Below are 26,734 nucleotides of genomic sequence, written 5' to 3'. Positions count from 1 at the left end.
CCCAGCCTGCGGGAACTGGCCAAGGAGACCTGCCCAGCAGGGCTGAGGCCCAGGAGGGGGCAGCCTCTTCCTCATTGGCTCCAGGTTTCAGACGGGCCGCGGAGCTGGGCGGGGAGGAGAGGTGAAGTGGTTACCGCTCATCTGTGGCGAGAAGGCAGCTGAGCGGCGGGCTGTGAGGCACCCTGGGCCCGGTCCGCCAGCAGCTGGTAGAAGGGCTTGGGCACCCCCCAGTCCTCATCCTCGCTGCTGGAGCTTTCCTGCTTCACAATCCGATTGTGCTGGCGGCTGAACCTTCGCGCTTTGATGCTGGGGGGAGAGGCAGGGGGCGGGCGGTTCCTCACCGGCCTCGGGGGCTCTGCCTCACCACAGTGCTCTGGCCCGCAGTGGCCAGGGCTTTCCCTGGTCCCACAGGGCGGGGAGCCCCTGGCCCGGTCTATATAACGGGACTCCACAGGGGCACTTTGCTGAAGCCCCACACCCCTGTCAGTCTCTGCCCACTGAGGGCCAGCTGGGAAACAGGCAGGTGAAGAGGGGGTGGTTTCCAGAAGCGAGGGGAGAGGGAGGAGGGAGAGAGGGAGGAGGGAGAGAGGGAGGAGGCCAAGCGAAAGGGGAGACCCAGTTTCCCGCTTCCAGCTCTGAGAAATGCCCTGCGGCAGAGAGGGCAAAGGAAATTTAGGGCAGCGGGGCCAATCCCAATTAAGGTACTTGTCCTTCTAAGCTCCAAGGTAGAGCACCTCTCTACCTGTCACCCCGAATATTTCATAAAAGTTTGCAACATCCAAACTCCCTCCCCAGGAAACTCCCAGCCTGTTTCCGATCTCACGAAGCTCAAGGCTCTGACAGCCACGCAGGGTGAGGCGTGGCGGGAGGCCCTCCGCCCCAGCAGGCCGCGGGGCCGCTCACCTGTAGGGTCTCCGCTCCGGCTCCGTCATCTCCCGCCAGAGCTGGGCCAGCTGTTTGGTGGCAGTTGTGGACGCAGTGCCCGGGCAGGCCCTGGGACAGGAGGGAGGCGGTAAAGGGAGGCCTGTGTGGGCAGAGACCCAGCTCTGACCTGACCCGTGCCCTCCTGGGTTAGATACCTTGAAAGGACCCTATTACACACCCTGGAGCTGAGGCACCAAAAGGGGGCGCTTAATAAATGGTTGTTGGAAAGACGCCCCTGTATCCACTGCTCCCAATACCAGCCCTGCATCTTCCCGTAAGGCACCAGCTCTTCTGCCCTGTGGCTGGGAGGCCTCCCACCCCCCGGCTTCAGGCTGGCAATGATGGGTTCTGGGTTGGGCTCCTGATCTACAAGTCGGACCCAAGAACTTTGTCTTGCAACCTTAGGAGTGAGGAGCTCTCCTCCCACAAGGCTGCTAGGATGGGGCTAGGACATTATGAGCCTGGACCTTCCAGGACCGGCCCCGCCCAGCCGCCCCCCCTGCCTGAGGCGGAAGCCATCTGGGAGAGAGTGGCACCAAGAATGGGACAAGGACTCTAGACAGCACCTGGTGGGCGCTTGGGCCCTCCTCGGCACCTAATCTACCCGTCTTTTTTGGGGTTATGTAAGCCATTTTCTGGGGGAGGACAGTGTGGCTGAGGACAGTGCCCATGGGTCAGCTAGCAGCGGGCAACATGCTCTGAGAGGCGGGCAGCCAAAGAGGACCCACCGGATGTACTGCTTCCGGTTCATCCTACAGAACATGATGAAGCCATTGACACACTTCTTCTTCGGCTGCGTGGAGCAGGGGGCTTTCTTGTTCTTGAGTTTCACGGGGCGGCCGTCTGCCCGGCCCCTCCTGCCCTTCCTCCTGGCCGCGGGCAAGGCGGACGCCCGCCGGGTGGGGGTCCAGGTGTGGTCTCCGTCCTCGTCGCTGGCGGACTTCGGGTCCGCAGGGTTGTCCTGGGTGGGGGCAGAGAGATGAGAGCTGGCAGGAGAAGCGGGACCCACCTCGAGGGCTGTCCCCCTCACCTGCTGCCTCCACACCCGCTCGGTGTCCATGTCGGTGACCAGGCCCTCGGAGCTGTCCTCACTCAGCGAGAGGTGGCCCAGTGACGCCGAGGACAGGCACAGGCTGTGGGAGTCACAGAGGTCTTCGGGGGCCTCGGCGGGTGTGTCCTGGGCGGGGATGTGAGCAGACATCCGTGGCCCTTCATGCTCCAACTCACTGCTTTCCTAGGAAATGAGCGTGAGAAACGTCTCAGATTCAAGACAGCCTCATGCAAACACCCTCTGGACATTCAAACAAATGTTCCCAAGTTCCCCCGGGGGTCAGAGGGGGACTCTATTGGGCTGAGCTCTTCTGCCTAATTTGTATATATATATTTTTTATTGATTTTGTACAGAGAGGAAGAGAGAGGGATAGAGAGTTAGAAACATCGATGAGAGAGAGTCATCGATCAGCTGCCTCCCGCACACCCCCTACTGGGGATATGCCCGCAACCAAGGTACATGCTCTTGACCGGAATCGAACCCGGGACCTTTCAGTCCCCAAGCTGACGCTCTATCCATTGAGCCAAACCGGTTTCGGCTCTTCTGCCTAATTTGGGGGCAATATCTCTTAATCTCATCAGTTACCACCTCACCTGGTAGCCATGATGTCCCGGGCAAGTCTTAACTTCTCTGAGCATCCACGTCATTTACAGACTAGTCTCATTACATGCCTTGCAGGGCTGAGAAGCACCTAGCACAGTGCCTGACACTTACTGAAGCCTCTGCTAAGGGCATCTATTTTCCTACTACTCCCATTCAACTGCTCACTGAGGCATGCCCCCCGCCAACACACGCTGGAGGAAGAATGGTTTGGGGACCAGGTGAGGGCTGCCCCTTTGTCAGATGGACAGCGAACCCCTGGAGCAGACAGTGGTGACAGAGGTCAGGGTGGGGCTTGGGAGGGAGCTCTTTCCACTGAGGATTCCTGAGGTTGCTCATTTTCTGTCAAATGGGGGTCCCAGAGACGCTGGTTTCATAGAGCAGTTGTAATATTATGTGGGGTCTTTTAGGGGCACCTAGCAGTTTTTTTTAAAAAAAAAAAATATGTGTATTTTTATTGATTTTTAGAGAGAGGAAGGGAGTGGGATAGAGAGAAACATCAATTGTGAGAGAGAATCATTGATCGGCTGCCTCCTGCACGCCCCCTACTGGGGACCAGCCCACAGCCTGAGCATGTGCCCTGACCAGGAATTGAAACTCAACCTCCTGGTTTGTGGGCTGATGCTCAACCACTGGGCCACACCAGCCAGGCCCTGACAGCTTTTTAGCTCTCATCCCTTCTGTCTAGTTCATTCCAAGTGCCCAGCATGGGGTGGGCGTCTGGTGGCCAACAGTGAGCATTCAAAGGATGAGCAGATGAGTCTCTGGAAACGCTGAGGGGATGGATGAGTGAATTGAGCAGGCGAGTGACTCATGGAAAGCAGGACGGCCGTTCCTGTGGATGGAGGGGTGGAGAGATGCCTACCTTCTCCAGTGGGACGTCCAGCCCGCAGGCAGAAGGTGAAGACACAGGATCTAAGAAAACTTCTTCAAAGAGAGCTGTCCGGGAGGGAAGCCAGAGGTTGGTATGAAAATGGCTCCCTCATGGCACCAGGGCTCTGCGCCACTCCCTAGGTTTCGGGATCTCCTCCGCCATATTCAAATCTAGCTCCCAGGCCGCTCCCTGGGGCCACCTTCACCCTAGGCAGAGGGAGTTGGTCCCTGCTGCAGGCTTCTGGCGCCTCCTGCTCCCCACGCTGGCTTGGGGCTCCCTCACATTCCACTAGGCTAGGGGCTCTTCGAGGCAGGACCACACAGCATTCCTCCCTGGGCATCCAGCACTGCCCAGCACAAGGCTGCACACTTACTCGGTGGGCATCTCCGTGTGTTTTCTGAATGAACCAAGGGTCAGGTCCAGCCCTGCATGCTCACCTTGGGTCAGGTACTCGCTGCCATCCTCCAAGAACTGTTCTGTCAGCAGTTTCCCTGGGGAGCTGAAGAGGGAAGGACTGAGACCTAGGATCTCGCTCGGTTGGCCCGTCACACTCCAGTTGTCAATCTGGGGAGGCCCCAAGGCCAGCGGGCTTCCTGAAAAGGAAACGTCAAGCTTGGCGTGTGGTCACAGATTGCCCTCTGCCCCAGCTGGCTTTGAGGAGGTGCTGCCAGACACTGGGGAAAGATGACTGTCAACTGCTCATTTTGAGTGCTTGGTGGAGGACATTAAAGAGGCACAACGCCTGTCATTATACCATGGAGGGCAAAACAATAAAAATAAAATCTATAATAATAAAAGCATAATATGCTAATCAGACCGGATGGCCTTCTGGATGACCTTCCAGACGAAGCCCGGCTCCCGGTGCCAGAGGGAGCCGGTGCCGGCAGCCAGGGGAAGGAAGGCCCACTCTTGCACGAATTTCGTGTATCGGGCCTCTAGTCAGTATCATAATGTGTCAGATCTGACAGAATGATTGCACTACCTAGAGCTGTGTTAAGAAGAACTCTGAGCCGAAACCGGTTTGGCTCAGTGGTAGAGTGTCGGTCTGCGGACTGAAAGGTCCCAGGTTCGAATCAGGTCAAGGGCATGTACCTGGGTTGCAGGCACATCCCCAGTAGGGGGTGTGCAAGAGGCAGCTGGTCGATGTTTCTCTCTCATCGACATTTCTAGCTCTCTATCTCTCTCCCTTCCTCTCTGTGAAAAATCAATAAAATATATATTAAAAAAAAAAAAGAAGAAGAAGAAGAAGAACTCTGAGGTAGTGCCTGGGATCACCAGAAGCAGTGATGCTTGATTAACAATATCTGCCATGGCAACCAATGGCTAGTGACCGTGTGCTTGCCATCCCTGCACTTAGCGGACATCTAGTCACCTTCCCACTTTCCCCCTTCTACTGAAAGCCTCAGAAGGCAGGTACCAAGAAGGCCCCACACCAGCCTGCAAGGAAGAGAGACAGAGTTCCAGTCACCATCAGGGCTGCCCTCTGGGGTCCAGGCAGGAAGCCAAGGGTCTGGGGCGTCCTTGTCCATCTCCTCACTGGAATCGTAGAACACCAGCTCGTACCTGCAAGAGGTGGAATTCAAGAGGCAGAGCCGGAGCCCATTGCTGTGCCCCTGAGTGAGCTGTCCCCCCGTTGGGTAGCTCAGTGTTGCCCACTGTGAGGTAAGACAGGGATCGCTCCATGCTGGCTGCTGGGGAGAGCTGGGGGCAGCAAGCTGTCAGCTTGAGGCGCTGTCCTCATAGAGCTTCAAGGTTTGTGAGGAGAGACAGCTGTAATCAGGCGCTGACCACACAGTGATGGGGTTGGGGAGGTCAGACAGGTGGGCAGGGCCGGAGGGAGGATAGCACTGAGCTTGGCCTGAAGGAGGTAGAGTTTTCCAAGTAGATGAGGGGACCAGGCTTGCTGGGAAGAGGGATGGGAGTAGGAAGAGCTCAGAGGGGGCAAAGGCATGGCTCCCAGGGGGAGGGGTGAGTATTTGCAGGTGTTAAGGGTAAGTTTCATGGATGAGGGGCAGGAGAGGGTGCTGGCAAGGTGAGCTGAGGCCAGAGAAGTTCTCAAATGCCCATGAAGATATTTGGGCTCTGAGGGAGGGCGTTAAGCCACAAATTGACATGGTCAAAGTTTGTGTGACTAGTAAGGATGGCTTAGAAGGGTGAGAGGGGAGACAGGGACACCGGTGAGAGGCTGGGGCCCATCTCTCCTTAAAGCTTATGATGCCTGTGGAAAGCTAGGCCCACAGCTGTGCTCATGGCACAGACACCATCAGGTGTAAATCAGCCTCATTTCCCACTGCCCCTCAGCCATTCAGGACCAAACACAGTCTCCTCCACCTAGAGCCCTTGGCTTTTCCTTACTTGGGACACGGCTGTGTTCTATAGAGAAAACGGGTCTTCTCGGCCTCTTGCTGGGCCCCGAAGGCAGGGGAAGGCGCATCATCCTGGACATTGTGTTTGCCTGAGGAGGCGATTTAGGATGATCACTCCTCTGTCTGGAATGGAGTCCAGACTCACAGATGCAGGGATGAAGAGGCGCCAGGGTCTGCCACAGCCTCCCCTTCCCCACCCTAGGCAAAACCTCAAGCTTTGGGACCTCTGCATGAGGCTCAGGGGCCACCCAAATCAGCACTGGGTTTCTGGAACTCCACTCCTTTAAAAGAAGGTGTAAGGAAGATAAAATCCTTAAGTGGAATGATGACGGTGAAGATGATAATAGCCAACAAGCACAGAGAGCTTACCATGGCCAGCGCAGCTGTAAGTATTCTACATACTAGTCACTGACCCTTTGTGAAAGAGTAGCATCATTACCCCCATTTTACAGTTAAGTAAACTGAGGCATTGAGCTATTAAGTAACTTGCCCAAAGCCATATAACTAGCCAAACTGGGAAGCCCTCCCTCCCCAGGTAGGCTGGGCGCCTCCTCTGGGGCCCTCACGCTCCCTGGACAAGCCCAAGAAGTTGGGACCACTCTGGACCATCAGTGATAGTGTGTGACTCCTTCACTGGACTGTCCCAGCACCCAGCACATGGCTTGGCCGAGGCAGTGCTTAGAGAGTAAGGGCTGAATGAAGAGGTGGACTGGCTCAGGCCATGTCTTCCCTTGCCCGCTTTCTCGCCTGACTCTGCTGAGTGAGCCATCACGCCTTTTGAAGCTGGTACAGAGACAGGAAGTCCCTAGAGTTCTGCCACTTGCAGCCCTCACACAAGGGTGGCACTGACTCTGTTCCGCCCTCACACCCACAGCAGAGCCTGAAGGGAACAGAAAACTGGGAAAGAGACCATAGCTGTATGAAGTGAGAGGCGTTGACCACCCAGCTAACCAGGGCTGTGTCTGGATGTTGGGGATGCCTAATAAGGGGTGTACAAGTGCCTGGCTAGATGAATGGTGAGACCAGCTTGAATGTCACAGTAACGCTGTTCTTAGGCACATCCAGCAATGTCAGCCAGAACCTTCCTCCATTTCTGTCACCTGAAGGCAAAGACAATGCAGCATCTTGGAGGAGTGCTGGCCCCTCTGGTCTGGGGGAGGGGTCACCTGCATCTTGGGCTTGTCCAGGGCCAGACAGCAACAAGGGTTCTGGGCCCGGGTCTGGCGTTCTGGGACAGCAGAGAGATGGCATCGGATGGGGATGGGCCTGAGTACCACCAGAGGATGGCTCAGGTGGGAGGTCCTCTTTGCTCTGGGCCCGACCACCCGCCTCAAAGCTTTGCCTGGCCGTCACTCATCAGCGCCTCCTGGATAAGCCTGGGTCCTTAGTTAGAGGCCACAGTCCGACACTCTCTTCCCTTGCTAATAGGCTGGAATCATCTTGCCAGCTCGGAAAAAAGACGGAAGCCCCGCGTGCACCTCAGACCACTGAGACCCGACCTTCTGGTGTGAGACACAGGCACAGGCACTTTTTAAGGCAAGTGGATGATTCAGATGTGCAGCCAGGGCTGAAATCACTGACTAGGTCCAACTCCCATTTTAAAGACATGGAAACCGAGGCCCGCAAAAGGGAGAGGACATGTCGGAAGGCTGAGGCTGGGCCCAGGACACTGGTCTTTCACTCTTAGGTCTCTCCTCCCTGATGTGCATGCTCCCTGATCCTCCGGCCGGGGATGGGTGACTGGCCATAAAGACAATAAACGCTGACAGTAGCTTCCCTTCACTGGGAACTGGCATTTTCAGGCTCCTAATCCTCACGACCTCCCTTTGGCAGGCACTGCAATTTCCAGATGAGGAGGATGAGGCTCAGAGGACAGTGCACCCTCGTCTCAGAGCTAGTAAGAGGAGGAGCCAGAAATTGAACCCAGGCGTGTCTGACTCTGAAGCCTCGTTAGGGGCTCAGGATTGCTGACTGGGCCTCCGAGGGGTATGACGACCCTGGAGAAGGAGCCCCACTTCCGTCTGAACCCAACTTCCTGTCTGCCTCCACTGACAGCTTGTACCTGACGCTCGGGTCAGCTTCTTCTTCCTAGGTTTCCAACAAGAGTGTGGGCAGCCGGATGGGGTGACGTGTCTCTGCCTTGCTGAGCCCACAGTGGCGTTCCGGCCCAGCCCTGCACAGGACAAAGAAGGAGAGAGGTCGTGTCCTCCCAAGTCCTCCCTCCCAGACAATGCCTCCCAGTGAAGGCAGGGTGCGAGTGGTCCGCCCCAGTCCACGGGAGGAGATCAGACTTGTCTGAGGTTGCAGGCAGACAAAGGTGCAGGGCGAACACTGGGGCTTCCCCAGGCCATTCTGGGCCTTGGCAGAGGGAAGACAGACTCAGTGCTTCCCAAACTGGCCCCCATTTCCCCCACCCCAAACCAATTCCTCCTCCCACCTTCCTCAAGACAGCGAGGGTTCCACCACCCATCCTGGTCACTAGGTCTCCTTCAGCCTCTCAATTCTTCCCCATTAACATCTCCCAGACGTTCCCTCTTCTGTCTACACTCAGCTGTCATGCCAGATGGGGCTGCATTGTCTCCTGACTGGACCATTCCTGAACATATGTTCACTGATATCTCCCTGACTCTAGTTTCTCACTTAATAACCAATCCTCCACACTAAATGTTAGGGACCTCTTTCTAAAAAACAAAACAAAAACAACAACAAAAACCCTGCAGCCCAGTGTGGCTCAGTGGTTAAGCATCAACCCAGGAACCAAGAGGTCACTGGTTCGATTCCCGGTCAGGGTACATGCCCAGGTTTTTGGCTCGGTCCTCAGTAGGGGGCATGGAGTAGGCAGCTGATCAATGATTCTCTCTCATCATTAATGTTTCTATCTTTCTTCCTCTCCCTTCCTCTCTGAATCAATAAAAAATATACTTAAAATATGTCAAAGATGGCTCATTGGATAGAGCGTCAGCCTCCGGACTGAAAGGTCCCAGGTTCGATTCCGGTCAAGGGCATGTACCTTGGTTGCGGGCACATCCCCAGGAGGGGGTGTGCAGGAGGCAGCTGATGGATGTTTCTCTCTCATTGATGTTTCTGACTCTCTATCTCTCTCCCTTCCTCTCTGTAAAAAATCAATAAAATATATTAAAAAATAAAATAAAATATGTCAAAGATCTTCACAGAGAACATTAAAAAAACAAAATAAAACAAAACAAAACAAAACAAAAACAAAAAAACCAATCCTGATCCTGGCTTGCCCTGGCTGAACGTCCATCAGTAAGTCTCATCCTCATCTCCCTCTTCAGGCAGGTGCTCGAAGGCCTTCAGGCTCTCGTTTCTTCCTCTTTCCTACCCTTCTTGCCTGTGTATGTTTTACACCAGTAATGCCAGCACCCAGCACATACAGTACTGGATGACTGGCGTGTTCTAGGCTTTGTGCAACAATACTCTCCTCTTGTATTAACTCATTTAATCTTCACGACAAACACAGGAGGGAAGTACCGTTTTGCAGACGAGGAAGCAGAAGCACAGAGAGGCTATGGAAACGTGTATCTGAGTCAGGGTCTGGCTCAAGAGCCTGCACTTGTCCTTCCAATGCTACATGGCCCCTCAGCCACACCCATCTGCTTGGCGGTCCCCGAACATTCCACACGTGTCTTCTCATGCCTGCACGCTCTTGCTCAGATTGTTTCTTCAACTTGGCAGGGCTCCCCCTTCTACTGTCCTCAAAGGCCCAGCGCCAGGACCCCTCCCCCCACAGTCTTCCCAGGCGCCCTCCTCTGACTGTGCCCCTGTGCGAGGCTGTGTGATCCTGGAGGGCCTGGGATGGCTGAAGGCACTCAGGGTCCCTGACAGCAGGACAATGCTTACGTAGCAGGCCCTGGGAAACAGACTTACCCCCAGCTCCACCTTCCCCATTGATGGCGTGGAATTTGAGCAAAGCCTTGGCCACATCGATGTTCCTCTGGAGGTACTGAATGTAGTGCAGGATGTACTGCAGAATCTCCTTCTGCCCATCAAAGAAAGACGGGGTTATGCACAAGAGTGGGGGCCCGAGACAACGAGAAGCTGCCCGAGACCAGCGGCAGAAAGGCTCCAGGACCCCAAACCCCACCCCAACAATTCCTCCATTCACAGACACGTCCCTATTTTGCTCTTTAGTTCTCATTGTGGCCCAGCAAGGTAGCGATACAAGTAAGGAAACTGAGGCTCAGGGTGTCACGGCATTTGCGAAGGTTACAGAGAGGACATGGCCAGGCTGGGATCTAAACCCAGGTCCAGTTTTTCGTACACTGTTCAGCTTCCCACCCCGGCCCTTTGCACACGCTGCTTTGTCTTTCTGCAAAGCCTTCCTCTTCTTCCCACATACTCCCTCCCCGGCATCTCCTCCTTTGAGCTTCCAGAAGCTTTCCCTCCTTCCCCACCCCTCTCGCCCACACTGGGTCAGAGGTCCCTCCTAGGCACTCTTATAACACCCTGGGCCTGATTCCACCAAGGCACTTGCCACACTGTCTTATAATTATCTGTTTACACATCATTCTCTTCCGCTGACCTTGGATTAGCTGAGGGCAGAGACTGTAACTAGTTGATTTCTATATCTCAGGCACACAGAATCGAGAGGTGGCTCAGCCAATGACTGCTGAAGCAGTGAATATCCCCCACAGCACCAAGTGCGAAGGCTCCTGCCCACCAGGCATCACCCGTCCGGCCACAAAACATTGATTTGTATGGGCATCGGTATTAGTATTGGTATTGGCATTGGAGCTACTCCTGCCCTAGCCAGTTTGGCTCAGTGGTAGAGCGTCAGCCTGCAAACCAAATGGTACCAGGTTCAATTCTGGTCAAGGGCACTTACCTGGGTTGTATGGTCCTACCCTGGTCAGGGCACCTGCAGGAGGCTACCAATTGATGTATTTCTCTCACATCAATGTTTCTCTCTATCTTTCCCTCTCTCTTCCACTCTCCCTAAAAATCAGTGGGAAAATCTCTTCTGGTGAGGATTAACAAAACAAACAAAAAAAGACTACTTCCCACTAAGGGCCAAGCATGTAAGGAGGACCTAGACATGCTTTTGTTTTCCTTCATGGAACTTACCCTATAGTGAGGGCAGTAGTTATTAATAAACTCATAAATCATACAAAATTATCATTAAGTATCTATATACAATATATAAAAGCCTAAGCAATTATTATGGTCAGTTGACCGAACAACAGGTTGACCAGTTGCTGTGATGTGCAATAACCACCAGGAGGCAGGCGCCCAATGCTGGAGCTGCCCCCTGGTGGTCAGTGTAGTCCCGCCAACAACCTCCTGCAGCAGGCCAACTTCCCTCAGTCCCTCCCCCAGGCCAGCCAGCTCTGATCAGGACTGGGCCAGGCCGAGGGACCCACCTATGCATGAATTCGTGCACTGGGCCTCTAGTTATGAATAAAGGAGTATAACAAGGGATTCTGCAATTAAACTTAGATGTCCAGAAAGTCCCCTTGGAAGCAGCAGCATTTAAATTGAGACCTGAAGAATGAAGAAGTTAGTCTCGTCAAGACATGAGGGAAGCCGAAACCAGTTTAGCTCAATGGATAGAGCGTCGGCTTGGGGACTGAAGGGACCCAGGTTCGATTCCGGTCAAGGGCATGTACCTTGGTTGCGAGCATATTCCCAGTAGGGGGTGTGCAAGAGGCAACTGATCGAAGACTCTCTCTCATCGATGTTTCTAACTCTCTATCTCTCTCCCTTCCTCTCTGTACAAAATCAATAAAATATATTAAAAAAAAAAAAGACATGAGGGAAGAACATTAATAAGTATTTTTTAAAAATATATTTTATTGATTTTTTACAGAGAGGAAGAGAGAGGGATAGAGAGCTAGAAACATCGATGAGAGAGAAACATCGACCAGCTGCCTCTTGCACACCCCCTACCGGGGATGTGCCCGCAACCAATGTACATGCCCTTGACCGGAATCGAACTCGAGACCCTTCAGTCCACAGACCGATGCTCTACCACTGAGCCAAACCGGTTTTGGCAATAAGTATTTTTTGAATCGTACTGGACCCCTAAGAATAACAATAAAGCCATTAGTAGTAATCTTCCAAACCCAAACATGGTCTCTAGAGGGGACTTATGTGAAACCGTTCCATGAAACATGATACAGCAAACACTGAAATTATTTAACCTGATTCACGAAAGAAAGCTATGATCTAACTAAGGAATACATGTGACATAAGCAAGGGACTATTACTTTGGAAGGGCCTGGTTCCAAACTGCCACTTCCTGGCTGTGTACTCGGAGTAGTTGTTTTACTTCTTTGAGCCTCAGTTTACTGATGTGTGCAATGGGGATGAGATGCTCTCTCAGGCTCAGAGGATTATCATTAGGAGTAAATAAATTAGTGTGTGTGAAATTGCCCAACACAGAGCCTGATACGTTAGTTGCCTAATAAATGTTTAGTTGATGACAAGGAGAGTACTTTCAGTAAGTTCTCAGGGGATTAAATGAGAACCTTTTCTAACTTTTTATAACTAGACCAGGGTTTTTTTTCCAGAGCAGATACTAAATTTTTAGCTTAGTATCTCCAACACCAGGATTGGCACATGTTGGGCACTCATTAAGCTGAAGTCTTTGTAAACCGTAAAGTAATATAAAATGTTACTTATTATTACTAGTTTAAAGGTTTTATGCAGGAGGGTATTGGGCCTCATCTCTGATTTCAGGACAGAGGCTCAGCAATTAAAATTTCTTTTGGGAACTGCACCAAAGGTTCAAATACCAGAGATCTTCGGAGGATAAGATGCAACTTCCTCAACAGATGAAATTCATTCATTCATTCATTCATTCAACGAACATCTATTGAGCACTGAATGACAGAGTGATTGAGGATGTGGACCTTTGGAAAGAGACACATCTGCCTCTCTCTCACTGTAAGCCGGCTGTGCTCCTCTGCACAATATGACCACTCTGTGCTTCAGTTTCCTCAAACCAAAAAATGAGCATAAACATATGCATCTCAAAAAAGCCTTGTGGGGAGGATTAAGTAAGAAAATGTACATAAAACATTTGGCATTAAGGGTCTGACACCTAGAACTCTCAGTCCATTGGGATCAATTGTTCAATGGTTATTATCTGCTCTATGCTAGGCCCTGTGGGGCAATGGGGATAGAGATTTATCTATTATGGTCCTTGCCATCCCAGAACTCTTCATGTAAAGGGGATAGGAGATACGAAAACAAGCAGTAATATGCTGAAGGCTTTGGTGGCCAGAGGAAGAAGCTACAGCATCATACAGGGCAGGGGGCGCTTAACCAGCCAGAATGGTGCGTTAGGGTGTCACAGATCTGAGCTGCAGCCCGTCTCAGATGCAGGAGAGGCCACACATGATGGCCCACATTAGTTCCCCGAGCAGCAGACTGAGCAGGTCACATAGCCCTGAGGAACTGTGACGTACTTTAAGCAGACTGCTCAAGTGTGAAGTTGGGGACTGACAGGAACTCAGGTTGTATGTGGAGCAGGGTCCCAGGACTGAACTTAAGGAAGGATGAAGATGGGGGAGACGGGGGGGTTATTAAAGTAGTAGAAAATCAATGGTAAAGAAAGTAGGCTGAGGCCTGGGGAGAATTCCGTGAGGAGATGTGGCCATCTGGTCAGTGATAAAATTAGGCCTGTCCCCTGATGACAAGGTCATTCCTCCAGAGCAGGGACCGCGTCCCAGACATCTCTGGCCTTCCTGCCAAGAGCTTAGGACAGCCTCTGTGTAGCAAATACTCCAGTATTTTTGAGCACCATAGTGTTCTGTGTAATGCCTCTCCCCAAATCATCCATGTCCTCGTCCCCAGAACCCGTGATTGTGTTGCCTTCTATGACAAAGGGGACTTGGCAGATGTGCTGGATGTGACTGAATTAGGACCGTCAGGTGGAGAGGTTATTCTGGATTATCTCAGTGGGCCCAGGAGATAATCACAAGGGTTTCTTAAAAGCTAGAGGCAGGAAGGTCAAAGGCAGAGAAGGTGAAATGACAACGGAAGCAGAGAGAGAGAAGAGGAGGTTTGAAAATACTACTCTTCTGGCTCTGGAGGGGCTGTGAGCCAAGGGACATAGGTGACCTCTAGAAGTTGGCACAGGAAAGAAAACACGTTCTCCCCTGGAGCCTCCAAGAACCAAGTCTGCTGACACCCTGCCTTTAGACCAGTGAGACTAATTTTGGATTTCTGACCTCCACAACTGTAGGAGACTAAACTTGTGTTGGTTGAAACCAGTAAATTTGTGGTAATTTGTTACAGTAGCAACAAGAAACTAATATAAGGCCCTAGCCATCTTGGTTCAGTGGACAGAGTGTCAGCCTGTGGACCAAAGGGTCCTGGGTTTGATTCTGGTCCAGGGCATGTACCTGGGTTGCAGGCTCCTCCCTGGTCAGGGCACAGGCAGGAGGTAACCAATGTATGTGTTTCTCTCACATCGATATTTCTCTGTCTTTCCCTCTCTTTTCCACTCTTTCTAAGAAATCAATGGAAAAATATCCTCGGGTAAGGATTAACAACAAAAATAATAATAAAATAAAATAAAAATAAGCACCCACGACTGAGAGATATTTAGGGGGAGAAGCAACATGACTAGGGATTGATGGAATGTGGCAGACAGGGAGAAGCTTAGGGTTGGGATTTGGCTAATCTTTCCAAAACACCTGCTCCTCTGACCCTCTCTGGAGGCAAGTAGCACGCTCTAGCTGGGACCAGTTACTCCTGTGTTCAAAGCTTTATCTTCCTGCCAAATTCTGAGTTCTCAGAGGATGAGGACTGGGTCTCAAATTTCTTTCCCTCTCCTTGTCATAATCATAAAAGCTCTGACACCCAATTTCTTGGATCACATGATCTCACACATCTAGAGGAAATAATGAACAGCATAAACAGACCCTGAGAAAGGGAACCAGTGATCAGACTCTCAAACCTCAGAGGGAAAGTAAGGGAAAAGGAGGGTAAAGGGGGAGAGATCAACCAAGGACTTATGTGCATACATATGGGCCTAGCCAGTGGCCATGGACAACGGGGGTTGGGGGGGGGCATATCTAGGGAGGGGTTTGGGATGGGAATGGTGGAATAAGGACAATTATGTGAGACCATAATCAATAATAAAATAAAATAAAATAAAAACTGGAAAGAAAAAAAAAAAGCTCTGACACCCAATAATCTTTCCATAAAATGGCTGCTGAATGAATAAATGACTGAACGAGATAAACTATAGAAAGAAAACATCACGCCAAGCCTTCAGGATCTCCGAGTCTCCCAATAAGTTGTTCCCCCTGGGAGTGGGGTGTTAGCTCAGCACCATCTACATTTATTGAATAGCCAACGGGGACACGCAGAGAAGCTTGGTCTGTTTCTACCGGGTGGAGATGATACCCACAGGTCACAGAACAGGGAGGGAACTGACATTTATTCAGGGCCTGTCATGGTTATTATGTCATTTTGGCTTCACAATATCTCTGGGTAGAAGGAGTTATCTTTATTCACTTTACAGCTCAGAAACGCAAAGCGTGACAGGCTGATACCCTGCGTGACCTGCCCAGGGTTCTGCAGTTATGGGGCTGGAGGGCTCAAACCCAAAGCAATGACCTCTACCTGGCTCCTTGCCTGTCTTCCCCTCCCAGCTCCTCCTGCCTCCTTTGTGAGAAAGAATCTTGCAGTCATGTGCTCGGACTCCCAGGAATTCCCAGTCCCATCTCAGTGCTGTCACTGAAAGAGTCTGTCTACTAGCAGGTTTCTCAGGACAAGGGAAGTTAACCAGCTTACCGACATTTTAAAATCTACCCCCCAAATCCACCTCCACTCCTTCGGTCCACGTACCTTAGTAAGCTTCTTGGTCTTTGGGGCCAGCGGTAGCAGCAATGCCAATTCATGGAGCTTGCTGGTGTGGTTTTTTCTTTGCTTCCTGTTTTGGGAGAAAAACAGTTTTTTTTGTTTTGTTTTGTTTTTTAAAAAAATATATTTTATTGATTTTTTCAACATTAATAATCTTGTTTTTAATATATTTTATTGATTTTTTTTTACAGAGAAGAAGGGAGAGGGATAGAGAGTTAGAAACATCGATCAGCTGCCTCCTGCACACCTCCCACTGGGGATGTGCCTGCAACCAATGTATATGCCCTTGACCAGAATCGAACCCAGGACCCTTCAGTCCACAGGCCGAAGCTCTATCCACTGAGCCAAACCAGTTTCGGCTATTTTATTGATTTTTTACAGAGAGGAAGGGAGAGGGATAGAGAGTTAGAAACAGCGATGAGAGAGAAACATCAATCAGCTGCCTCCTGCACACTCCCTACTTGGTATGTGCCCACAACCAAGGTACATGCCCTTGAATGGAATCTAACCTGGGACCCTTGAGTCCGCAGGCCGAAGCTCTATCCACTGAGCCAAACCGATTAGGGCCAAAAACAGGTTTTGATTAGGACATCCAAAATGGAATTTGGTATCTGAATCCCAAACCTCCTGTCTCATTGTTCCTCATCTCAGGTATGTCCTCCACCCCAGGCACCTGAGACAGAGTGCTGGGCATCATCTGGACAGCATCCCTAAAGCCCTTGTCCAATCAGTCACCAAATCTTGTCCATTCCTCCTCTGATCCCTTCTCTCCATCCCTGCAGTTCCTGGCTTAGGCCATTTACTGACATACTAATGGTCTCCCAGCTTCCCACCTGTCCTCCTCCACTCCATACTGTCTAGTAGAATCAGAGTGATCTTTCTTTTCTTTCTTTTTTTTTTTTTTTAATATATTTTATTGATTTTTCACAGAGAAGAAGGGAGAAGGACAGAGAGCTAGAAACATTGATGAGAGGGAATCACCTACCAGCCGCCTCCTGCACACCCCCAATTGGAAATGTGCCCACAACCAATGTACATGCCCTTGACCGGAATCGAACCTGGGACCTTTCCGTCCGCAGACCGAGCTCTATGCACTGAGCCAAACCGGTTTCGGCCAGAGTGATCTTTCTTAAATACGAATCTGACCGTAGTTTTCACATCTGTGCAATGGTTATGAGGATATTCATTCAGGGTCAGAGGATTAGCAACAGGACTAAATAAATTAGAGCGTGTGAAATCGCCCAGCACAGAACCTGACACATTAGTTGTTTAATGGGTGCTTCAAATCTCTCAATGCCATCCTATTATTAAGGATCAAGTTTAAACCCTCAACATTTGGGGGGTGGGCACACCGTGCAATATACAGAAGTTATGACATAGAAACCCATGCCTGAAACCTATATGCTCATGTTGACCAATGCCACCCCAATCAATTTAATAAATAATATTTTAACACAAAAACTCTCAATGTGGCTTACAATACCCCTCATGGGCTGGCCTGGCTGGCCATTCTTTTACTTCCTTTGGTTCTCTCCCATTGTCTGACCCTAACTCCACAGGAAGGTGAGGTATTTTGATATGGTCTCCCAGCCTCAGGGTTCATGATCTCTGACCCCTGACCTGGGCTGAGAGCTGCATCTAGAACAGGGTCTGGTACCTAGAACAGGGCCTGTTACACTACAGGAACTCAGTGCATGTTTGCTAAATGAACGATTAAAAAAAGGCATGCCCTAGTTCAGTGGTCAGCAAACCACGGCTCGAGAGCCACATGCGGCTCTTTGGCCCCTTGAGTGTTCTTTTTTTTTTTTTTTTTTTTAATATATATTTTATTGATTTTTTACAGAGAGGAAGGGAGAGAGATAGAGAGCTAGAAACGTCGATGAGAGAGAAACATCGACCAGCTGCCTCTTGCACACCCCCTACCGGGGATGTGCCCACAACCAATGTACATGCCCCTGACCGGAATTGAACCTGGGACCTTTCAGTCCGCAGACCGACGCTCTACCACTGAGCCAAACCGGTTTCGGCCCCTTGAGTGTTCTAACGCCCTTTCTTCAAAATAGACTTGCCCAGGCCAAACACCGACTTCTGCGCCTGGGCCACAAAGTTTCAATAGCACTGTATGTGAGCGCCCGCACGTGGTATTTTGTGGAAGGGCCTAGCTGGTTTGGCTCAGTGGCTAGTGTCAGCCCACAGACTAAAGCAGGGGTCCTCAAACTTTTTAAAGTGGGGACCAGATCACGGTCCCTCAGAGAGCTGGAGGGCCGGACTATATGAACTACTAATTCCTACTGTAACACCTCGGCTGCGCTCACTGCCCAAAAAACCTGGTAGGCCGGATCAGACTCCTCTGCGGGCCGCATGTGGCCCGCGGGCCATAGTTTGAAGACCCTGGACTAAAGGGTTGTGGGTTCAATTCCAGTCAAGGGCACGTACCTTGGTTGCAGGCCCGAGCCTCCTGGCCAGGGCATGTTTGGGAGGCAACCAATCCTGTGTTTCTCTCACTCTGTCTCTCCCCTTCCTTTCCACTCTTTCTAAATATCAATGGAAAAAATACTATCTGGTGAGGATTAACAATAACAAAAGGGCATGAAAGCAGTTGACTCCTGGGCAGATGAAGAACTTCTGGGGTCTAATCCCTGAATTAATAATTCATAATATGCCCACACACACACACCCCATACCCTCTCCTAACAGATGGAGACACAAAGACATTGGAGCCTGTCTCCTAAGTTACACACATATGCCATTGCTTTTGCTACTCCTTCAGGCATGCCCAAACACCTGTCTCCATCAATCTTTTTTTAAAAAATATATATATATTTTATTGATTTTTTATAGAGAGGAAGAGAGAGGGACAGAGAGTTAGAAACATCGATGAGAGAGAATCATCAATCAGCTGCCTCCTGCACACCCCCTACTGGGGATGTGCCCGCAACCAAGATACATGCCCCTGACCAGAATCGAACCCGGGACCCTTCAGTCCGCAGGCCGATGCTCTGTCCACTGAGCCAAATCAGTTTCAGCTCCATTAATCTTTTTTTCTCCTTTCTTCATAGCCTAGGTCAAACGTCACCTGCCCCATCCTCCCTTGCCTTCCTGCCTGGCCCTGGGCTGGATGGACACCGTGGAAACGGAGAAGAGTCGCTGTCTCTGTCCTTGAGGAAACGGGGACACACTATCCCCCTAACCAAACTCTGACCTCCTGAAAATATCTTTCTCACTCATCCATTCAGCAATTACTTATTGGGCACCAACTATATGCTAGGAACTGTGATAGGTGACAGGAATCTATAATAATAAAAGCATAATATGCTAATTAGACTGGACGACCTTCCAGACGAAGCCAGGGCTGCGAGGGAAGCCCGGGTCCCGGTGCCAGAGGGAAGCCAGTGCCAGCGGCCAGAGGAAGGAAGGCCCACTCTTGCACGAATTTTGTGCATCGGCCTCCAGTGAAAATATCAAAAACAAACACAGCCCCTTCTAGGGCCCACAGTATAGTCAGGGATAAAGGCATTAATCAAACTGTCACGAAAACAAACATAAAACTGCAAGTAGGACCAAAACCAGCTACCTAACTTGCTTGGGGAGCAGCAGTACAGATAAAAATGTGGGGCCCGCCGAAACCGGTTTGGCTCAGTGGATAGAGCATCAGCCTGTGGAGTGAAGGGTCCCGGGCTCGATTCCGGTCAAGGGCATGTACGTTGGTTGTGGGCACATACCCAGTAGGGGGTGTGCAGGAGGCAGCTGATCGATGATTCTCTCTCATCGATGTTTCTAACTCTCTATCCCTCTCTCTTCCTCTCTGTAAAAACATCAATAATGGCACACGCACTTTCAGAGCAGCACTTCAAAACATATGAAGAAGTAGAAAATTAGGTGTCTGAATGGTTTGCCTCAAAATAAGAAAAGTTCTGCCGAAACTGGTTTGGCTCAGTGGTGGAGTGTGGACTGAAAGGTCCCGGGTTCGATTCCGGTCAGGGGCAGGTACATTGGTTGCGGGCACATCCCCAGTAGGGGGTGTGCAGGAGGCAGCTGGTCGATGTTTCTCTCTTATCGACGTTTCTAGCTTTCTATTTCTCTCCCTTCCTCTCTGTAAAAAAATCAATAAAATGTATATTTAAAAAAAAAACAAAAAAAACCAAGAAAAGTTCTATTGGGATGGTATCCACAAATTACCTGAAAGATGGGAGAAATGTGTAGCTAGGGATGGAGATTACTTTGAATAAAGCACTTTTGATGTTTCTCTTGAAAAAAAAAAACAACCATCAATAAAATATATTTAAAATAAAATAAAATAAAAATGTAGGGCCCCTTGTTCAAAAGCTGATAATTTAAGATGGTGAGAGCAGAGCGCTAAACCAAGCATCGGCCTCTTCTAAGCTCAGGACCCTGTGACTACATGAGTCACATGTCCATGAAGTGGATCCGATGGAGACAAAGGCGAGGTTATGGAAGCTTGAATTAGTTTTGCATTTTGTTTTTGTTAATCCTCACCTGAGAATATTTTTTTTTATTGATTTTTAGAGAAGTAGAAGGGAGGAGAGGATACCGAAAGAGAGTAACATTGATGTGAGAGACATGGATTTGCTGTCTCCCACACAAGCCCTGACAGGGGCCGGGGATTAAACCTGCAACTGAGGTAAACACCTTCGACCAGAATTGAACCCAGGACCCTTTAGTCCACGGGCCAAAGCTCTTACCACTGAGAAAAACCAGCTAGGGCAAAATGGGCTATTAATGAACCTGAATGAATCAAATGAATTTTAGCTTTTGTTCTTCCAAAAACAAAGAAACAATTAAGAGCCTGCAACCAAGACATGCACCCTTGACTGGGAATCGAACCTGTGACCCTTCAGTCCATGGGCCAACACTATCCACTGAGCCAAAACAGCCAGGGCATAGCTTTGACTATTGGCTTTCACCTAATCAATGAGGTTTTCTCTGAAGAAGTAAACCTGGCCAGAACCTGTTCTGAAGGGTTAGAGGAAATATATAGGTAAAGAGCAAAAGAAAACATTTCAGAGAGAGGGAACATGTGCAAAGGCCCTGTGGCACAAGAAAGCATGGAGAATCCGAAAGAAATAAAGTCGTAGTGACTGCAGCATAGAAAGTAAAGAGTCCTGTAGGGTGAGACAAGACTGCGGAAGGAGATAGAGGCCAGAGAGGCAGGGTCTTGTAGGCTCACAGAGTTTTGCTTTTGTTCAAAGACCAACAGGAAGCCATTAAAGGGCTTTACACAGGGGATGACATCATTAGTTCATCTCCTCAAAACCACTATGAATACATAAAACTATACATATCAGTTGATTCAATGAAGGCATGAAAGAAAAAAATCTATCAGCAATTGGTCTCTAGTTACCTCCTGGTATTCACCATAGGGGGTCTGGGGTTCTATCCTTGGAGGAAAACTGGGTAGGCTGTCTGGCCCTGATATTTATTTTTTGCATATCGCTTTTCTTCCATTCTAGAGGAGCCGAGAGGAGCAACACAGGAAGCAAGGAAGAAAAAATATGCAGGCCCAGTGTCAGACATTTGGCCATGTCTAAACAAAAGGGTTTGGGTGTTTCCTCTGGGTTTTGCAAAGCACCAAGAAAGCCTTCTTTGCAAACATTTTTTAGAGGAAGAAAAGGGTGATTAAGAATCATAAAACCCTGGCATCTGCTGGGCAGTCGTCCTGAATCGGTGTGACCTGGGCTCTGCTCACAGGGGCCTCTGGGAGCCAGATAGTCCCCCCGGGGCTGCCCCTTTCCTTGCTGATGGTTATGGTTTTAGTCAAGTTCTTTCTTCATAGTCTCTACTTTTCACCCACTTACCCCAGCTCTGCCCTCTGGGTCTGTGGGGAACAGGTCAGCTCCAACCACAAGAATCCCTTTTCCGTTTTTCTAAACTGCCAAATTTATTTCTGCCTCAGGGTCTTACTATTCCCTCCATTTAAAAAAAATATATATTTTATTGGTTTTTAAAAATATATATATTTTATTGATATTTTACAGAGAGGAGGAAGGGAGAGAGATAGAGAGCTAGAAACATCGATGAGAGAGAAACATCGGTCAGCTGCCTCCTGCACACCCCCTACCGGGGATGTGCTCGCAACCAATGTACATGCCCTTGACCGGAATTGAACCTGGGACCTTTCAGTCCACAGATTGAAGCTCTATCACTGAGCCAAACCGGTTTCCGCTATTTTATTGTTTTTTTACAGAGAGGAAGGGACAGAGTTAGAGAGCTAGAAACATCGATGAGAGATAGTCATCAATCAACTGCTTCTTGCACGCCTCCTACTGGGGATGTGCCCACAACCAAGGTACATGCCCTTAACCGGAATCGAACCCGGGACCCTTCAGTCCAGGCCAACACTCTATCCACTGAGCCAAACCGGTTTCGGCTATTCCCTCCATTTGAATGTTCTTTTGCTCTGACTTTGGCATAGATGGTTTCTTTTTTCCCCAATCACCGCTGATCTTAAATGTAACCTCTTTAGCCCTGGCCAAGTGGCTCAGTTACTTGGAGTGTTGCCAGTCAGGGCACATACCTAGGTTGCGGGTTCGATCCCCAATCGGGGCATGTATGGGAAGCAACTGAACTTACATAGATGTTTCTCTTTCTCTAAAAAAAAATTTAAAAATCAATAAACCTATCCTCAGGGGAGGATTTAAAAAATATGTAACTGTCCGGCTGACGTGGTTCAGTGGTTGAACCTATGAACCAGGGGGTCACAGTTCACATCCCAGTCAGGGCACATGCCTGGGTTGCAGGCTCGATCCCCAGTCTGGGGCATGCAGGAGGCAGCCGGCCCATGATTCTCTCTCATCACTGATGTTTCTATTTCTCTCCTCCCTGCCTCTCTGAAATCAATAAAAATATATTTTTTAAAATGTAACCTCTTCAGAAAGTTCTTTCCTGACCACTCAATCTAAATAAGCATATTTTTGTTACTTGCTATATCATTTATTAGCATACAAAATCTTATTATAAACAACCCTCCCTTAATGGGAAGGCTTTTTGTTTTTTTATTTATTTTATTTATCTCAGGCTGACATCCCGTAGGCATAGTAGGGCCCGTGTTACCTTTAGGGGCTTATGAAAATATTTTATTTTAAATCAGAAGAAAAAATGTATATACAATCCAACTTGGATTATATTCATCTTTATATCAATGCTGTCATTAACTATAACTTTTAATGTGCTTTTGATAGGGCAGTGGTTGGCAAACTGCGGCTCGAGAGCCGCGGTTTGCCGCTCTGTTGACCTATGAGTTTGCCGACCACTGGCCTAGACTCTCGACTCCAATAATTATAGGCTGTTGTTGTTCCTTGTGATTAAGCCTCTATCCCAGTGGTCGGCAAACTCTAGTCAACAGAGTGGCAAATGAGGTTTGTGAGCCAAAGTTTGCCGACCACTGTAATAGGGGAAGGGGTTCAGGAAGACAAAATTGCCTATGGCCATGAATGTCATAATGTGGCCCTGACTTGATCCCCAGGTCTTAGAATAATGCTCAGCACTTAGTAGGTGCTCAATAAAAACTGTTGCATTAATGAATACTTCTTCTGCCTTGTGACAGCCTCCTGGGCTTTGAAATGACAAATGACTCTAATTCCTGTGTTTCCTCTTCCCTGAGCTAAATAACCTAAACATTTCCTAGTTCCTTTATTTTATGGGAGCTGGAAGGAGCCTTAACTGAGAGCCAGTTCAAATTTCTGTAAGGCGTGGGAAAACCCAGGCCTGATCCTACATTTGCTCTAACACCCACAGGAATTTAAGAGTTAGAGCTGCCATGCCGAAACCAGTTTGGCTCAGTGGCTCGCAGAGGTCCTCAAACTTTTTAAAGTGGGGGCCAGATCACGGTCCCTCAGAGAGCTGGGGGGTCCGGACTATATGAACTACTAATTCCTACTGTAACACCTCGGCTGCGCTCACTGCCCAAAAAACCTGGCGGGCCAGATCAGACTCCTCTGCGGGCCGCATGTGGCCCACGGGCCGTAGTTTGAAGACCCCTGGTAGAGCATCAGCCTGTGGACTGAAGGGTCCCGGGTTCAATTCCGGTCAAGGGCATGTACCTTGGTTGCGGGCACATCCCTAGTAGGGGGTGTGCAGGAGGCAGCTGATCGATGTTTCACTTTCATCGATGTTTCTATCTCTCTATCCCTCTCCTTTCCTCTCTGTAAAAAAATAAATATTAAAAAAAAAAAAAGGGTTAGAGCTGCCCCAAAGTGGAACAAATCAGGGAGCAATCCCAAGAGGCAGCATAATAATTGGCGATAAGCTTCAACGTTTAAAGCAGACAGACCCAGACTGGAATCCCAGCTCTGCCACTGGCTGTGTGACTTTTGGCAATCGCTTTCCTCTCTCTGAGCCTGTTTTGAACTCATTTATAAAACGCAGGTGGCTAGGAAGTTTGATCTTGTCAGGAAGGTGTCCAACATAGTGCCTGGAACATAGGGAGTGCTCACGAAAGATTAGTTCAAGACAGAAGGGAAACAGTCTTTTGTCAGAATGATTTAGGGATAAAGGATGTTAGGGAATGGGGAGGAGGTATTTATTGTATGACTGTGATTGATAAGCCTGTTGTTTGGGTTGACCAAAAATCCGATCCCCCCTTTTTCTGGTAATAGTTTCCTTTGGGGGAACACCGTTGCCCCTCTCTCAGTCCACGTGGTTCAGAGAGGCTAACATCAACCTCCTCTTTCACTCGGGAGCACAGAAGCCGATTGGTTCAGGATTGGGGTCCGAACCTCGGTTTGGCCAATTAGAGTCCCTGGATTCTGGAGTGAGACTGTGCTGGGGTTGTCAAGTTAGCAAGATCTGGATTTAGAGCTGCCGGAAGCGCTCTTATCCTAACAAAGGGAGAGCCTGCTTGAGAAGGAAGCCAGCATGGACCATAGCTGAGCTGTGAAAGGCAGTTTCATGTCAACAAACATTAACCTCCACCTGGAGCCAGCGAAGCCTGATGCCTCTGAATTTTTTGTTTAAAGAATCCAATTTAAGTTGCTAAAGTTTCTCCACTTAAAAAATAAAATAAAATAAATAAATAAATAAATAAATAAAAATAAAAAATTTATCAATAATAATAAAAAAAAGAATCCAATAAATCCCCTATTAGGCTCAAGCTGGTTTCAGCTAGGTTTCTGTTAATTGCAACTAAGAGTCTTTCTTAACACAAGGACCCCGCATGTAGAAAGGGGGAAACAGAATGCATTGCTGGTGACCTTTGGGATTCCAGGAGGAATGGGCTGCGGGACAGGCACTCTTCATTTTCTTCAGAGTGCTCCTTCTGAGCACAGCACCTAAGTAGAGAATTTGAACAAAGTAGACACTTATTTTTGGGGGGTTAATAAATGAAGAGATGAATGGACAGAAAGTCATGGGGAGAGGTGGGAACAGTAGGGCATATATAATGACCTCTAGCTATTTTTTCCTTCTTCTTTTTTTTAATATATATATTTTATTGATTTTTTACAGAGAGGAAGGGAGAGGGATAGAGGGTTAGAAACATCGATCAGCTGCCTCCTGCACACCTCCTACTGGGGATGTGCCCGAAACCAAGGTACATGCCCTTGACTGGAATTGAACCTGGAACTTTTCAGTCCACAGGCCGACGCTCTATCCACTGAGCCAAACTGGTCAGGGCCTTTTTTTTTTTTTAAGTTTTTATTGATTTTAGAGAGGAAGGGAGAGGGAGAAAGAAACATTGAACAGCTGCAGGGAACCAAACCCACAACCCAGGAATGCGCCCTGCATGGGAATTGAACTGGTGACCTTTTGGTGTACAGGATGATGCTCAACTAGCTGAGCCATACCAGCAAGGGCAGACTATGTTTTCTTTTCTTTTTTAAAATATGTTTTTATTGATTTCAGAGGTGAAGGGAGAGACATAGAAACATTTGTGATGAGAGAGAATCATTGATTGCCTGCCTCTTGCATGCTCCACACTAGGGATCGAGCCTGCAACCCAGGCATGTGCCCTGATCAGGAATCAAACTGTGACCTCTTGGTTCATAGGTTGATGCTAACCACTGAGCCATGCCAGCGGGCTGTTTTTTCTTTATCCTGACTTTGGAGGGAAGGAGAAAGTGATCCAACCCTCAATCGGCTGTGAAAATCCCCTCTAGAAGATCCCTGACATTTGGTACGTACTTGATGGAAGAGTGAATATGTGAATAAAAGAAAGGAAGGAAGGGCATTTAAGACACTCAGAAGGCCAAAGCCTGCAAGGGCTTAGGGATGATCTTTGCCAACCACCTCAGACTTCTCTAACCTTGAAAATGGTAGTTATATTCCCTGTGGAGTTGTTGTTAGGATTAAAGCGTATGGCCCTAGCTGGTTTGACTCAGTGGATAGAGCATCGGCCTGCAGACTGAAGGGTCCCTGGTTCGATTCCAGCCAAGGGCTCAATCCCCAGTGGGAGGTATGCAGGAGGCAGCCAATCAATGATCCTCTCTCATCGTTGATGTTTCTATCTCTCTCTCCCTCTCTGAAATCAATAAAAATATATTTAATATATATTTTAAAAAGAGCTAAAGCATATAAAAAAGAAAGCACATCAAAGAAACAGAAGGCTTAGCAAAGACTAGCAAAACAAAAAGCTCAGTAAACATTATTTATATTATTGTCCACAAGAGTGGCTGGAGCTGTAAGGAAGATTGGGAGGGGGCATGGTTACCTGTCACAGGAACTCCGAGAACTGGCTTTGGGGCGTTCAGGGAAACACAAATATCTGCTGGCACCCCACATCTGCAAAGAGGGAAAGAGAAAGACTTGTTAGTGACCTCGGGATTCCAGGAGGAAGGGGCGGCATGATGGGCAGCCTTCATTTCCCCTCGGTCCTCCTTTGAACACCAGGCATCCCAAAGTGGTGTTCCAAAGCCCCACAAATATGGGCCCCCAAACCAAATTATTACCCCAAAACTCTGCACTGAAGCCCGTGAACCCCACTTTGTAAGTTGGGGGCCTCTAAGTCATGATTCAGAGCTAAAACCAAAGAGCAAATTCCCAAACGATGACTTCAGAATTTCAGTCTTAAGAATGAGATGTCAGCCGAAATTGGTTTGGCTCAGTGGATAGAGCATCGGCCTGCAGACT

At 49.1% G+C, this 26,734-nt stretch overlaps 1 protein-coding gene across 1 annotated transcript; it reads right to left on the bottom strand.

The window, feature by feature from the left end:
* Nucleotides 1-137: 137 nt before the first annotated feature.
* Nucleotides 138-26,386, bottom strand: MEIOSIN (meiosis initiator; the record flags this gene model as incomplete). The annotated part of the gene is given in 16 exon segments (XM_084906838.1): nt 138-306; nt 904-993; nt 1,653-1,885; nt 1,955-2,158; nt 3,441-3,514; nt 3,887-4,042; nt 4,918-5,012; nt 5,805-5,904; nt 6,839-6,856; nt 6,859-6,929; nt 6,931-6,954; nt 6,956-7,043; nt 7,878-7,988; nt 9,704-9,815; nt 15,638-15,722; nt 26,316-26,386. Coding segments are annotated over 16 exon segments (1,701 nt in total).
* Nucleotides 26,387-26,734: the final 348 nt, after the last annotated feature.

This window comes from Pipistrellus hanaki (assembly GCF_964339955.1).
Source record: "Pipistrellus hanaki genome assembly, chromosome: 15".
NCBI lineage: Eukaryota > Metazoa > Chordata > Mammalia > Chiroptera > Vespertilionidae > Pipistrellus > Pipistrellus hanaki.
The sequence above is the reverse complement of the archived record's forward strand: the minus strand, read 5'-3'. Positions and strand labels throughout refer to the sequence as shown.